The sequence below is a fragment of the Rhipicephalus sanguineus genome, chromosome 4 (genome assembly GCF_013339695.2).
Source record: "Rhipicephalus sanguineus isolate Rsan-2018 chromosome 4, BIME_Rsan_1.4, whole genome shotgun sequence".
NCBI classification, from domain to species: domain Eukaryota; kingdom Metazoa; phylum Arthropoda; class Arachnida; order Ixodida; family Ixodidae; genus Rhipicephalus; species Rhipicephalus sanguineus.
This window is the reverse complement of record NC_051179.1, coordinates 43,652,825-43,668,687: the sequence shown is the minus strand read 5'-3', so window position 1 is coordinate 43,668,687 and position 15,863 is coordinate 43,652,825. Positions and strand designations below refer to the sequence as shown.

General features: G+C 43.5%; 1 protein-coding gene across 1 annotated transcript; it reads left to right on the top strand.

Moving 5' to 3' along the window:
* The first annotated feature begins 671 nt into the window (after nucleotides 1-671).
* On the top strand, nucleotides 672-13,558 carry LOC119389863 (malectin-B). Its single transcript, XM_037657270.2, has 4 exons — nucleotides 672-1,290; nucleotides 2,589-2,768; nucleotides 6,163-6,220; nucleotides 11,094-13,558. Exons 1-4 carry the CDS (start codon nucleotides 937-939, stop codon nucleotides 11,330-11,332), a joined length of 831 nt encoding a protein of 276 aa, XP_037513198.1. The 5' UTR covers nucleotides 672-936; the 3' UTR covers nucleotides 11,333-13,558.
* Nucleotides 13,559-15,863: the final 2,305 nt, after the last annotated feature.

Here is a 15,863-nt window from a genome sequence, read left to right as displayed (position 1 = left end):
ACGGTGGCGAAAGGGCATTAAAAATCGTATCGATCAGCAGGACAAAAAAAAAAAAAAAAACTTCAACCCCCAACTACACGTCCTATCTGTTACTGCAGCGGCTATGTGGAGGAGCATTAATCTACGCAATAGCCGCTTTAAACATCGCCCACCCTTCGTAAATCAGTCGCAACGACAGTAATTTAGTCCACAACTCACAGAAAAGTTGCATCAAAAAGCTCCGTGTGTTGCGCACCGTAACTTTTCCTTTTCTTGCGCGCAAAACAGCAACGCGCGCTAGCCGCGCCCAGCAATCCGCCGGAAAGTTTCAGGTGACGCTGCGAGCCGCGCCGCCTGTCGGCGGCGACATGAAGTGCGTCACGCTCCGCCGCTCAGTGAGCGCACTACAAACTTCTAGAACACTGTAACTTTGGCGATCACACGCACACGGTCAGCAGACGCGAACGCGAAATACGTCAAATCCGGCCGATCGCGATAACAGAGAGATGACCCTAAGAGAACGCGCGAAGCGTAAAACTCAATAAAAAATTGTACATTTTGACGTTTTAAAGCTAAAATGAAGCAAAAAATGTGAGTATAAGTAACACTTTTGTTTTTAGTTGGAGTTTTATTTGCCAATTCGCGTACGAATCTAACAACGAGGATGCGTGGCTTTTCGCGACCGGCGGCGCGGCGAGCGGCGTTTCGCGTGGATTTTCTGTTCCGCCGGGGGGGTTTGCCCGTGGACGCTATGTGTTCGTCGCTAAACTCGAATCGCGTGTAGGATGCACCGACTAGCTCATGCGTGAAAGGTGTAGAAAGTCGTCCCTGGACGAACGCTGTCTCCTAATTTCCTCAACTTTCGCGCGCTAGGCTTTATACCGCAAAAAAACTCCGGCCGGCATCTGTCGTCTTAGGTTGAGCCAGCATCGCTACGCTTCGTCGTCTTCAGAAGATATGCGGCACTTCGTAGTATCCCTTTTTTTCCCCATCTTCGTTCTGCTCCGTCTGTGCGATCCCGCACTCGGTCTCGGCGAAGTCATCTACGCGATCAACGCCGGCGGCGAGGAACATGTGGACGTTCACGGCATCCGCTACAAGCGCGACCCGCTGTTCGGAAAAGTCGGCACTGCCTCCGATTACGGCAAGCTTCTAGTCATCGGTCGGGCCCCCAGGCCGGACCACATCCTGTACCAGACCGAGCGTTATCACACGGCCACTTTCGGTTACGACATCCCGGTCAACAAGGACGGCGACTACGTTCTGGTGCTGAAGTTCTGCGAAGTGTACTTCGATTCGCCAGGCCGAAAGGTGAGCGTGCGCCAGGCCGGCTTGCGTGGCGTTCCATTTGCCGGTCTCGCATTGATTCCACGGCATTTAGCTGCATGCCATCAGCTCTCATTGTACTGCATTAGCTTGACCGAGCTTTAATTCTACTCCTTTTTTTATTGATTCCAGCGCTCGCGCCGCGGTTTATTTCGCGGTTCGATTCGATCCGACTTCGTACTACGGTATGTGCTCGCGGCACGCGATACCGTGATACGTCGAGCCATCTGCTGCTTTTCGGGCCGCATATGCGATATGACTTTCTACTTTTATTTTCGTGAATTGGCGCCTGCTTTGTTGTTACAGTAACCCGGAAAAGCTAGGTCGATTGTTCTTTCTCCCCGATCGCCTTATTTTTTTTTCTTATTTTAGCCACGCAGCTATAGCTTGTGCAGGTGTAGCTGCGACAGGATGGAACACTTCCGTATTTCTTTTCGGTTTCGCGCTCAGAACACCGTGCCAACGAGGCAACCCGACAATGTTTCTTTACACGTTTGCAGTCTTTTGTTCATATGCATGCCGCGGCAAACGCGTCATCGTGTTGCTTTTTTTTTTTTTCTTTAGAGATCTTCTATTGTAGTAGGTGTGCACTGCTGTCGGGCGTGCGTCTTTGCTGACATTTTCTACTCTCCGATCGTGGCATTTATTTATCCTTTACGCTCTTCGGGGAATTTCGTTTATCGCCGTTTTATGTGCCCATCTGTTTTTCAATGTCATTTTCTCCTAAGTAATCCGTTCAAAGGCACCCTTGCCTTTACAGGAATAATTAACACCTTGCCGTGATTAGGTTTTTTCTTGTTTTTATTAGCAAATGAAACAAGTCGTTAACTTATCTTTTTTTTATTTTGAGCTGATTTTACAGTGACTTTAACTTTCACTGCAAGATTGTGATAGGCTATAAAAGAAAAACATGAGTAATCAAAAACATTTATGATAAAAAGGTTGTTGCTGCTTTGATACTTCTATTATCATACACGTAATGATGGGCAGTAAAATTATTCAGCCAAGATAACTCTGTACAAGACATGGTGCATTGTTCCGTCATACTATGAAGCTCATTTGCTGAGGAACCATGACATTTAACTGTTTAGCATAATTGTGACATAACTGTAGTCCAAGTTCTGTGCATAAGTTCTGAGTAAATGCAGACCAAAGGTCTGTGTTTGTTGCCAATGTGCACACAAACCTCTTGGGTATGCATGCTATGTCTCGGCAATAGTGCGCGTACCAAAGCAATGCAAACGCACCGCATCCTATTCTAAAACACCCTGTTGCCTTCGCAGGTCTTTGACGTAGTCTTAAACGGCCAGCACACGGTGGTTGCCGACTTGGACATCCATGCCAGGGTAGGACGAGGTGTTGCTCACGACGAGTACATTGCATTCAGCATCAAAGGCAACAAGCTGCGAATCAACGACGAAGAGTCCACCCATGACGGAAAGATCAAGGTTGAATTTATCAAGGTGCGGAAACGGCTAATATTTATTTACTCTGTGGCCGGGAGATGCGATTTTCTCAATTGCATTCCTAGCTTATACAGTCTGTGAGAGTACTGCGAATGAGGCTGTTGAGAAAAAAAAACTCCTACCTAAATGTGTGAGAACGGGAAGATTTTTTATTTATTTATTTATTTATTTATTTATTTATTTATTTATTTATTTATTTATTTATTTATTTATAATACCTCAGGGCCAAATGGCATTGAAGAGGGGAGCGGATACAATACATGAAAAATACAGAATAAAACGGTGCAATGAATACAGGTAACAGAACATTTCTCCAGGTTATACAAAGAATAGTAGTTATTTCAAAGAAAAAAAATAATAAAATAAACAAACAGGAGCAGTGAGTACAGGTAACAGATTCTACTGGTTATACAATGTTATCCAATGTTTCGTGGAAAAGTTTGCAGTCAGTGACTGCAAGATTGTTTTGCCTGTTGTCCGCATCACCAGATTTTTTTTAAGTTTCTTACATTTATAGTGTTAAAGTGTAGCGTCTGGCAGGGAGCAAGCTTTTTATTTAGGCCATCGATCTTTGCTTTCTTTTTTTTTTTAGTGTGTGTTAAAAATTGAAAGAAAAAAAAAGGGAAGGCATCAGGTCTATAATATCAACTTGTTGATAAACACAAGATCATAGTTCAGCAATCTCCACGTACAGCAATCTGCACAGTTCAACCTGGTTCCACTAGTTGCTGCAAAGGCACCACCGTTTCTAAGCGTTAACTCTTTAGTTCATAATACGCACAGAATAAAGTGCGGAAGCCTAATAATATGCACGCTGCGATTTTAAAGGGACACTAAAGAGAAAACCGATTTTTCTCGTATTAGCAAATTACTCTTTCACAATTCCAAAATTACCACAACTACCAGAAGAAAGTGCTTGGTAAGCGCGAAAACGCGCAAGAAGGAAATGCAGGTGGCGACGCCACATTGAAGTCCCCGCACCAATCGCCACGACGTCATAGATTTTGACGGTGTGTACAAGGACCTGCGTCGGTCCTAATCAGTAAAAATGAAGTATATTGTCCTCTGAAGGGGCCAGAGACTTAACATACTAAGTTTCAGGGAATTTCATTGGGGCAATATCGCCAAAATATGAAAAATGCAGTTTGAAACCGTGACGTCACGTGTGGAGATTTCAGTGCGAAATTTATAAAGGAGACTTTTACCTTGATTTTCTCCGTTATTATTAAAGCTGTGGTGGTGAAATTAACAACATTAGAGTTATCAGAGTAAAATTGATCGATCTAAGCCAATTCTCACTTTAGTGTCCCTTTAAGCATGAATTGTGGTGTGCATAAACGACAGCAGACCTTATACAGCAATCCGAACAACTCATTCGTGCAGTATCAAGTCTTGTCCATTGGGCGGCGTGACATGCTGGTTTTTCTGACATTGAAACGCAATTAAAAATACAAATCCGATTCAAATCACGAAAATAACACTCGATTCTGTCACTGTAATTCACAGACTTTTCGTCTTCCACAAGCGTCGTGTGACACATTTTGGTTGGTTCTCAGTCTCTTTAAACTGTATCCATAGTGTCATGTAGCTGATGGTATCATGTATCTTACTGCAAGCCCCAGTGTTGCTTTGAGGACTGAAACTGTTCTGTTGTGGTGACGTATAGAATTTCTGTAGAAAGTGAAGAAGGCAGTCCCTGATAACTCTGACTCTTGCACAGCGTCAAGCGCAGATACCAGATGTCTTGAGCTCTCTTCATGCTCTCCTTTCTGATTGTTATCACTCTGGTATTGTCAGCTGTTATCTGTCCGGCTTACTGGGGCACGTTCAGTCACAGATATTATTCACGTTATGAACCAGCTTTCTGCGTAGTGGCCGACCTAAACAATTGGAATACAGTGTGCTTACACAATTAGAGCACAAACTCTTTTATGTTTCACATTATTTATTGTATTTAGGCTCAACGTGCAGGATACTTGGAACCGTGTTACGCATTTCATGTTTTTTCACGCGCTCGGTCCACTGCAAAACACCTTGGCTATGCCAAGAAGCCAGGCATAGGTATCAGCTTGCATCTGTATGTTGACTTCACCAAGCCCTTATGATGTATTGCATTGCAGTGGAAAATGCACAGTGACATTGTCAAGTATTTAATGTCTTTGTTATGTAGCACAGCGTTTGGCAGTTCATAGGGGCCGAGCACAATGAGTGAATAGAAGGATGTTACGGGCAGCATTTTTTTATGAGCAGGTCTGGAGCTTTTGTTCTTTTATTTAATGGCTGCTCGTACTGAGGTCATGCAATGGGATTTTAATAAAATAGTGCGATTAAATGTCTCAAAACTGAAGAAGGCTAGCCCTCATGTTGCATATGTGACTTAGTTACAGACCCAAGCAGAATGAGTGGATGGATTAGTGCACAGGAATTTTTTTTTTTTTTTTTTTTTGTATGAGCACATGCGGAGTGATTTGTTCTTTCGATTATTGGCTGTTTTTGGGTTTGCAATGGGATTGTAATTGAGTATTGCTTAATATCGGAAGACATCAGAAGCTTTGCCTTCACGTTGTATCTGTTGCTTGAACATGAGCAGCCAGAAAGGGCACCTATATAGTAGGCTCTTGGGACTGTTGAGTATGGCATATGAGTAAAAAAAATGTAAATATTTGGACTAGATAGCAGTTCTGACTTGCCGTTGGATTATCGTGACATCGTAATAGGAGCAGTTAGAACATGGAGCACCGGGAGGACAGTGGCACAGTAGCAATGAAGAAGTGTGTTTAAGTTATAAGATTGGCATTGATGTAATTGACAACTTGGTGCTCCTGTGGGCCTCTTATATGGCTGTCAGCTTGCTTTTAAGCTTGGTTATGAGAGATTTCCTGTGTGTATTCTTATTTGTTTAATAAAACATGTTGTTGGGTGAATTGGTTCATACTGTGCAAAAGGTAATGATGCAACACTTGGCAAAGAAAACAAGAAGACAGGAAAGAGCGTCACTTGCAATTGGGTTTATTTGAAGAAAGGCTCCTTTTTATACAATGCAGGCAGGTGTGCAGTTACATTTGTGCAGAACAATCAGGTGTAATCACATGTTTATTAAATTATATGCTCTCAAAAAATTGTGCTTCTGCTCTTTGCAGGGTAACAGACGTATCACTGATATCTTTGTTTGTTCCGAGGTTAAAGGCTCACTGGCAAGATTGTTGGTTTGTTTGTTTCGCGGTTACAAGATCACTGGGGAGAGCTATTGTAGTACTGTATAGTGAACTTGTTTGCTACCTTAATCCAATCTGGGGGCAGTAGTGAACAGCCAGCACCCCAAAATGTTTTATGAAACTGGTGTTTGCAGTAAATTCAATCATGTGCCTGCTGTGTGCACTTTGTATTGCAGGGCTACCGGGATAACCCAAAAATCAACGCCATCTATGTGATGAGGGGGACGCTTGACGGTAAGCATCTTAAATGCACATGTTCTACTTCATGTTTGCATTATGCACATTATTTTTAGGCCTGTCACGTGTTAGCAGCTTGCACTAACCTTTATAAATTCATGTGTCTGTAAGAGAGGAGTGGTTTAGTCCAAGTAAATTTCTGCTAAATCGCTTCAGGTTGATAGTACTCTCTGAGGCCACATAGTAGTAGTAGTACTTCAGGTAGCATGTGCTTGCAAAGGTTCTGTGAAACATCACCCTGTTTCTTTAAAAAATATGTTTCTCAATTTTGAGTTTTTAAAGTTAGACTTATACAATCTACTTTCAAGTGTAGTACAGTTAAGGAAACATTAAATTATAAAAAATAGAAGAATGTAGCTAGTATTTTTTTTTATTTTTTTTTTTATTTATTGAATACTGCAGACCAAGAACTGGTCCAAGCAGGACAGGTACAAGAGGCAGGATATAATCAAAAACACATGTGATAACATATGAATATATCACGAGAAATGGAATCGAAACACCTACTAACAGAACGCATAAAAGATAACATGGCAAAAGTATTACATTAAATGGATACATAACACAAATTAACAGTGCACGTTTTAGCTCTAAGTAACAGAAAATTGGCTAAGATCAGTTAGGCAGTTCCACTCTGATACAGTACGCGGAAAAAAGGAAAACTGAAACGCGTTAGTTTTAGCAAAATACGGGGTTAAAGAATGGGCGTGATGATGGCGTGTATGCCTAGTGGACAGAGGAGATACATATGCATGCGGGTCAAGGGCTAACTTATGATTAACAAGAAGAGAAAGAAAGTTAAGCCGGTTTCTTTTTCGCCGTAATTCAAGTGTTTCGATGTTGTTAGCAGTCATGAGTTCAGTCGGTGAGTCCGTAATTTTAAACTTAGAATAAGCAAACCTAACAGCTTTTCTTTGTACTGCTTCCAGTTTTCTAATGTTACATTTAGTAAAGGGGTCCCATACAACACAAGAGTATTCTAGTTTTGGTCTTATGTATGTAAAGTAACTAAGTAGTTTTATGTTAGAAGGAGAATTTCTAAGTTTATGTTTCAGGAAACACAGTTTACGGAAGGCAGCAGAACATACGTTGTCTATGTGTAAGTTCCAAGATAGGTCATTAGTTATTGTTACGCCTAGATATTTGTAGTTATTAACCTGTTGTAGTGATGATGAGCCGAGGTTATAAGTAAAATGAAGAGGTGTTTTTGAACGTGTTACATATACCTTATAAAGTGGACGGGGGGATGGCCGCCGCGGTAGCTCAGTTGGTAGAGCATCGGACGCGTTATTCGAAGGTCGCAGGTTCGGTCCCTGCCCGCGGCAAGCTATCTTTTCGTCCACTTTTCTTTCTTCACAATTACCTTACATTTATTACTGAAAACATCCCCTATACTTTCCTTGGCGTTATTGTCTGTTAGTTCCCAATAATGTTGTGTATAACAAAGAAAACGAGCCCTTAAAATTAACACTTCTTTCCTTCATTCATAGCGAGGGTCTCGTTCTGGCAGACTTGATGCTTTCAGGTGGTATGCGAGGGATTATTGGTCAGCTGCCAGCTCGTAATAAGTTCACGTGCTACGTGACGCCAACAAGGCAGAAAAAGAGTGTTCCACACTCGCCGTCATGGCTACTGGCGGCGCTGACTGACGCTCCCACGTTTAAATGCACACATATACCTTATAAAGTGGACGGGGGGATGGCCGCCGCGGTAGCTCAGTTGGTAGAGCATCGGACGCGTTATTCGAAGGTCGCAGGTTCGGTCCCTGCCCGCGGCAAGCTATCTTTTCGTCCACTTTTCTTTCTTCACAATTACCTTACATTTATTACTGAAAACATCCCCTATACTTTCCTTGGCGTTATTGTCTGTTAGTTCCCAATAATGTTGTGTATAACAAAGGAAACGAGCCCTTAAAATTAACACTTCTTTCCTTCATTCATAGCGAGGGTCTCGTTCTGGCAGACTTGATGCTTTCAGGTGGTATGCGAGGGATTATTGGTCAGCTGCCAGCTCGTAATAAGTTCACGTGCTACGTGACGCCAACAAGGCAGAAAAAGAGTGTTCCACACTCGCCGTCATGGCTACTGGCGGCGCTGACTGACGCTCCCACGTTTAAATGCACACATATACCTTATAAAGTGGACGGGGGGATGGCCGCCGCGGTAGCTCAGTTGGTAGAGCATCGGACGCGTTATTCGAAGGTCGCAGGTTCGGTCCCTGCCCGCGGCAAGCTATCTTTTCGTCCACTTTTCTTTCTTCACAATTACCTTACATTTATTACTGAAAACATCCCCTATACTTTCCTTGGCGTTATTGTCTGTTAGTTCCCAATAATGTTGTGTATAACAAAGATAAACAGTTTTTTGTGCGTTAAGTGCCATACCATTGTCATTACACCAGTTTAGTATGCTATTAAGACTTAAGTTCAGGTTCTGTTGATCATTAGAACAGGTAATTTGACGAAAGAGCACGCAGTCATCCGCGAACAGTCGTATTTGAGTTCCTGGTAGTACTGTGTTAACAATGTCGTTTACATAAATTAAAAATAATAGCGGCCCCAGAACGCTACCCTGTGGCACGCCTGATGTTACAGGAAGAGAGCTCGAATTGTTCCCATCTACTGAAACAACAAGTATAGCGAGGCTTGCGAAATTGTGTTGATATTAGTCAGGCTTGTATACACAATGCTTATTCACATCTGAGTTACATGAGGTGGAAGACGAGGTGGATTAGTTTCTGATAGATATATAAATTCTTTTTGAAAGGACATCATTCTGTTTCTTATGCTGCATAATACCGATTATTTGAAGATACTTTCACATCTCCTGTGATCGTATGTACACACAAATTCTCAATTTTCATGTATGTTATTTCCAGCAGGTATTGCTGGTTTGCCAATTTAAGTGCTTTCTTTTGCAGTCTCAAAGTCATTTCATTCTGACGAAACTTTCCATACGTGCATTTAGGATGGGCCGTGCAGTTGTGTAGTAAGTCTGCACAATCGCACCACTTGTGGTAACATTGCAGCTATAGGTTATAAGCAGCTCAGCTCGTGGATGCGGGTTCAATTCCCAGCCACGACATTCGCATTTCAACTCGGCCAAAGTGCAAGAACATCCACGTTAGTGCTTAGATTTACGTGCGCATTAGAGAATCTCACGTGGCCAAAATTATTCCGGAGTCCTCCACGATGGCATGTCTCATTATCATATCAGTCATCGTTTTGGCACGTATAACCCCGTAACTTAATTCATTTTAGTTCACAATCGCCAAGAAAGGTCAGTATATCCTAGAAGCTGCCTGGAATAGTTCTTGATAGCCTCCGCTACACGCAAATGTAAAGTTCTTGAAACTGCGGCCCAATTCACAACCTTGTCAGAATGCTACAAGATAGCATACTTCTCGTACTGTTTGTGCAAGGCACATCTTTGCACGCGAAAAATGCCCCACATTGTTTGGTGTTATCGTGGCTCACCTTGTCTCGGGGACATGGCTTTCAAGATAAAAGTATATCTCCCCCGACCATAAAACATAGGAGGCTGTCATTGCGACAGTGCTGTTTCAGTTGTACCTTTCTTTTTTGTGTGTGTATGTGTGTGTGTGCCTCAGATGCACATTTAAGGAACAAAGCACACATTGCAAACTTCTGCTGCTGCGCTTTCAGCTAATAACAGTGGTCCGAGAACTTTTGCTTGTTTCATAAGAGGTCAACATTCATGTCAATTTGTAGAGATGTTGTTGTAGCGCACAAAATTAACCGCATCAATCAAAGATGACGGCTTCAACATTACAAAGAAGTTTTCCCTTGTAAATCTTCGTTTCATTTCTTTCGGGCACTTGGTGCTGCAGCTCAGTGACTGTGGCATTCTGTTTTGTTTTGTTTTTTTTTTTTTTCAGAGTGGTCATTAAAGTTTTTGTTGTTGTTTGCATTGCTTTAGGATAGTATTAGCTGAAAGCGTTAAGGCAGCTTTCATATCTAGTGCACGGGAGCAACTCACGAGATTTGTCACTGGGGCATATGCGCACAATTTCATGGTTGGTCGGTCTGGAAAGAAGACAAATTAATTGCCTTCCAACCATGAAACTTGGAACTATATAAGGAGCCTAATTTCGTATGGTGCAGTTGTAGAGCCATCGTGCAACATCGTAACTTTGAAATACACATTTGGATGTCGAAGTAACACAGAACCCAGAATGTCGAAAAACAGAATGGCATCTGGGCATGAGCTTTAATACTGAGCAGTACCCACATTGTCTGCATTAGGTCGGCTTAAAGAGCATTAATGAGAAAGGCAGATGACTGACAGCGCTGCAGCTTTGCCGTGATGGCTTCACTGGCACACACCATCGATTTAGACCCAATTTAGGCAAAGCAATTTTTCGTCCCAGTTGGCCTTCACATAAGGGTTAGCTCCACCCACTACAGTAGCTTGCCCGTTACAACTTTTCACTGCTGAACACAAGACGGTTGGTTTTTTTTTGGCTACAGTGACCACTGCCGAAGGTTTGAGAGTTAAAGTGCTTGTATGCTCACTTACAAACGTTGCATGTTAAACATCAGGTGGTCAGAATTGCAGAGGGACCAAGAGGTATAATTTGAATCGGTGCAAACTTATGCTTCAGTTAGACAATGTATCACAACGGAGCCTCTTGGAGGAACATGAAGTAGACGAGACCTGTGTTGTAGATGCCCAGTCTAACTGTGCCATGTTAGTTCTCCTTATGTCATCACCTATTTTCATCACGATGACATCCGATACAGAATGTCAGAGTCCCTCAAAGCCCACTGTGTACCCTTTAAAGCCGAATTGTAGAATGAGCAGTTGTTGGATGAGTGTCTTGTCTTACTTGGTGCCATCTTGCCGTCCAGACGTGCCCGAGCTGCCCCCCTTGGAGGAGCTTGAAGAAGAAGAAGAGGAAGAGGAGGAAGACATTCCCGCAAGGCACGCTTCTGGCGACTCCTCTCCCGGATCTCAGCACCAGCCGCGCAGGCCCTCGGGGCCTCGTAGTCCAAACCCGTACACGGGAGATGACAGCAGCGCCCTCCTGCCCATCTTTGTCGCCATCGGAGCCTTCATCCCGCTGCTGTTCTGCCTCTGCAAACTTTGAGTGTGCCCCCCGTGTTGTGTGGGGGCCACGGTGTCCCACTGTCTTCGAGAGGTGATGGGGAAAGGGAGATGTCGGGTGGGGCTTGTGATTGGGGGCAGGGACTCATTTTGTGCATCCTTGGATTGCAGTCGAAGCTTTTGCCTTTGCGTTCACAGCTGCTCCAAGGTCCTGTCTCGCTTGCGACCGGAGAGGAACAGGCCGTTGGAAGGAAGAACCGTGGCGTCAGCTTTTGCTGCAGTTCAAGGCTCGGAGGGATCTTCTGCGGTCTTGTCGCGTGACTGTTTGTGGTGGTAGTTGTGCGAAGCAACGATGTTGCAGCGGCAGCGTTTCATTTCAAGGTCCCGGCACGAAGAAGTTGGCGGGATGTCTTAGTGCACCGTTGCCGTCTCGCCGCCACAGCTGCTGCACCTGTCGACGCGCACGGACTGCACCGAATGGAAGCAGCGACAGCGGTGAGGCGGCAACAATGTGTCGAAGCATTCTAGTCGAAAGGTCCGGTGTTGACTGTGGCCTGGCCCTCTTGGCCTGTAATTGTGTCATAACCTTTATTCCTCAACACATGGCATGGAATAGTACTTTGGCACATTGCGTTCCATTCCTTTCATCATCTGACGTACAGTTCATCTCCGCTGAGCGAGCCGCGTTTGCAATCTAACTTAGTTAGTCTGCATTGGTTGCATGAGTTTTTGCGTTGTGATTTTGGCCTGTCGTGTGGATTGCGAGTGTGGATGAAATCATTTCCCCCCACACCCCTTTAGTTTCCGTGTGAATGTGGTTGTGTGGGTGCTCGTGGTGGGGCTAAATAGCAGGAAGGGTAATTTATCAACAATGAGTAGTTGAGCATTCAGCGTGGTTAGTTCATACACAAAAAAAAATATGGATTTCCATTCTTCTGCTATCAGATGTGAATGGTGGCATAAGTACAGGCCAAGCGGGTCACTGTGCTGTACATGATGCGTTATCTGTCCATGCATCCTTCATTCGACGTTTATACATCGACAGTTGCACTGTACAGGTCCATTTTCCCCAAAGGGGCACAGCATTACAGAATATCCTTTATTCCTCGCAAAACGGTAGCACTTGACTTAGCCTCAAAAGAACGACCCAAGTAGCACTTTGCATGTTGTACCAAATACCTTCGATAGCGGGGTAATTATGATACAATGGGCAATGGGCAATGGCATTTAGTGGGCATGCGTGTCCGCCCTGATAGCGTGTTTTCTTTGCCCTGGACACCTATTACACTGTGCAACTTTAAAAGAGCTATATGTGCAGACTTGATTGCTTGCAAGAGAAAAGAGGTGCACTTGGTAGCGAGATGATAAATTAGCGCATCTTGACTTGCCACAAATTGGCAACAGGCCAGCCATCAGAGTAGCCTTTGGAATGCAAAGAATTCCAAACCTTCTCACTCAGGCGAAAAGGACACTGACAAACTTTTGCCCTGTGCCAAAGGGCAAAACGCACAATAGACTCGGCCTTTTTTGCTTGCGCCGCCAAGTGCTTTTATGCACCACCTTTTTAGAAATTACTTCTTCCAATGAAATTGCTTCACAGTTTGGCCAAAGAATGTGCAATGCATGAAATGCAATGCACATTTACCTTCCAAGCAGGCCAACGAATCACTTCACAAGGCAATCTGACATGCAGGCTTTTTGCACAGTATTGAGAAAAAAAAGTGTTGCTTTGTGCATGTATGTGTGTGTGTTCTGCATTGTTTTCTTGGTTGGTTGGTGAGGGGGTGCTGTTTTTTTTTCTTTGTTGTAAGAGGGATGTGAAGGATTTATTTTTCGCGATTGCTCATTTTGACTCCTCTTTTTCATTGTTGTATGTTTGAAGGCGATGCGCTTGTTATTCATTTTCTCAATCTTCTGCCTTTTGCATTTTTTCTTTCATACAGGACTTTTCCTTTTGTTAATTGGTTGCTTAGCTTATTTGCTCCGCTGCTGAATTGTGCACACCGCTTGTTGTTGCTTCGAAGGGCCGACGGTGTTTTTGCCGCTGCATTTGCCGAAGTGGACGTGACTGGGTTTTGCGTTCCAGGAAGACTGAAATGCACTTCTTTTCACCTTCTCTGTTGTTTCATTGGCATGAATTTTCTTGACTGTGAATGATATACATCATATAATTAAGATGGTTTAAGGGAGAGGGGCACAAAGAAATTTATATTATATGTACGCATCACATACAAATGTGTGTTCTACATTAAAAGATTTTGCATCCTAACCTGTGGTCTATCATATTTGCACAAATTTGGCTGTTAACAAATGAAGTTGGAAAGCAGCCTTTTGGAGAAACATGGCGACCAGTAGTTCTGAAGCAATTTTAAATTGCTTGATTACGTCCATTTCTGTAGTTATAGTGTCCTCAAGGAAAAGCCCCAAGTAGTAGTATTGTAATTGTTTCATGGCAAAAGTAGCTTTTGCAATAAAACATGCCATTTGATGACATGCGACTTATGCCATTCGAGTTGACGATGCCGGAGACTCGGGATTTTTAAAGGAAAAGCCTTGTATGGGGCCTCATCGAATGGAAATAGTGACCATCCGCGTCAACCGCTTGAATGGTACCAAAAATCTGATGTCATACGAGATTCTGAGATGAGTCGTACAAATTTTAAAGATGTGGCATCATCGTGATGTCCCAGATTGCCAAAATTTGCGACGTCATGAGGTGTGACGACCTGATAACATGGAATCATCACTTGGGCAAAGTTGGGCTGATCCTGGAGGCATTGCAGCACCACTTGAGATGATGATGATGATGATGCTCCTGGGATGAATGGCACCTACCCACTCAGGGGGATCGACCAAGAGTCGGGCGGATCACATAGTCTGAAATTTTTAAGTGCTAATAGACGTTACAGTATCAATTAGAATGAAGGGGTTTTTTTTAATGAATTCCAGTTTTAGATTAGACCGTGTTGCATAACCTCCCAAATGGCCAAAATGATTATGTCATTATGACAATTTAAAAATTATTAGCGGTTGACATGTCGAATAAGACGATTTGATTCGCATACGAATTTCTCAATAGCACTGCATATTTTCCCATCCGAGTGCCCCAGCACAGAAGCCCCAAATGACAACAGTATAGTTGAAGTAACTGGCAGACCAAGGTGCCGCATTACAATTTCGATAGTTCGTTTTCTGAGAGAGGAAAAACGTCCGCATTCCAGCAAGAAATGTTCGATTGTTTCTACCTCATTGCAAAAGGAACATGTAGGAGAGATCGCCAGACCAGCTCTGTGCATGTATAAATTAAGAGGTGGGATCCTACATCGCAATCGTGCAGCTTCGGGGAGGGTTACTTTGAAAAGGTTGAATGCAAGTTCATTCGTGTGACTCCATTTTGAAGAAAAGCGGTGCTGCTTAAAAACACCGATTTCCAACAAACGAATCTATTGTGCATTCACAAATGCATAGCTTGTAAAAGAAAGAAGGGGAAGTGAGTGAGACGCCGTCCACACACCGGATTCGGAGAACACGTATAAAATATTTTAATTTGACTTTGAAGTTTTTGTCGCTGAGCATCCGCAAGCCAGCCCCACTGCAATGGACATTATCCCGACGAGCCAAGACAGTTACCCGAGTTTGCGAGTTCTGCATCCTGCATTCAGCCTAAATCGTAGAAATCACTGTCTGTGTCACTGGACGACAATTCACTCATCGTTGCTTATGTTTACCACGAGCAGATGACGGATTTGCCGCTAGTACGTTGCGAGTTTCTGTATCCCCGTGAAGTCGCACTGCTATGAAAGTCACTGAGAAGCCGCCCCCTCGATATCGAAACCGAAAGTGTCTTTTTAAAGGGGTACTGACACCTTTTTTTGAAGGCGAGTTTACTCTGCCATACCAGCCTCCTGCATGCAGAGACGGCTCTGAGCAAGTGTGAAGCTCAGCAAATGCTGGTAAGATATTTTAATTTGATATTAACGTCAATTTTTCCATGGCGCACCTACTGACATCGACACTATCTTGACGTCAGGCTACAGTACTAATTCCGGTGACTTCATGCGACAGTCTGGCTAGTTGTGGTGACGTCAGGTACCAAAACTTCCAAGATGGCCGCTTGTGTGTCATCAAAACTTCCAAAATGGCCGTTTGTATGTCACCAACGGAGCCACGGCGCGGAGCGGCCGTGGAAACGTCACTATATATTGTGCAAGCACGTGACGAGAAGCTCATATCGTGTTGTGACATCAGGGTACAGTAGGAACCGAAACTAGCTTTTAAAAACATACTGTAATTACTTTTCCAGGGCGCAGTCGCGCTCAGCACTACCTTTTCTAGGCTCTTGGGGGCTTGACCTTTCATTTGACGCAAAAAAACGACAAGTGAAAATATTCGTGTCAGTACCCCTTTAAGGTAGCGGTAATTAAAATATATACGATGCATTCCCAGGCACCACAATACTCGTTTTAGGTTTCTCGACGCCAATATTTTTGTTTAGAGCAACAATCCGGAAATTTTTAAAATTCATGTCAGTACTCCTCTAACATATTTGGCATGCTGTCACTTAATCTAGTTAA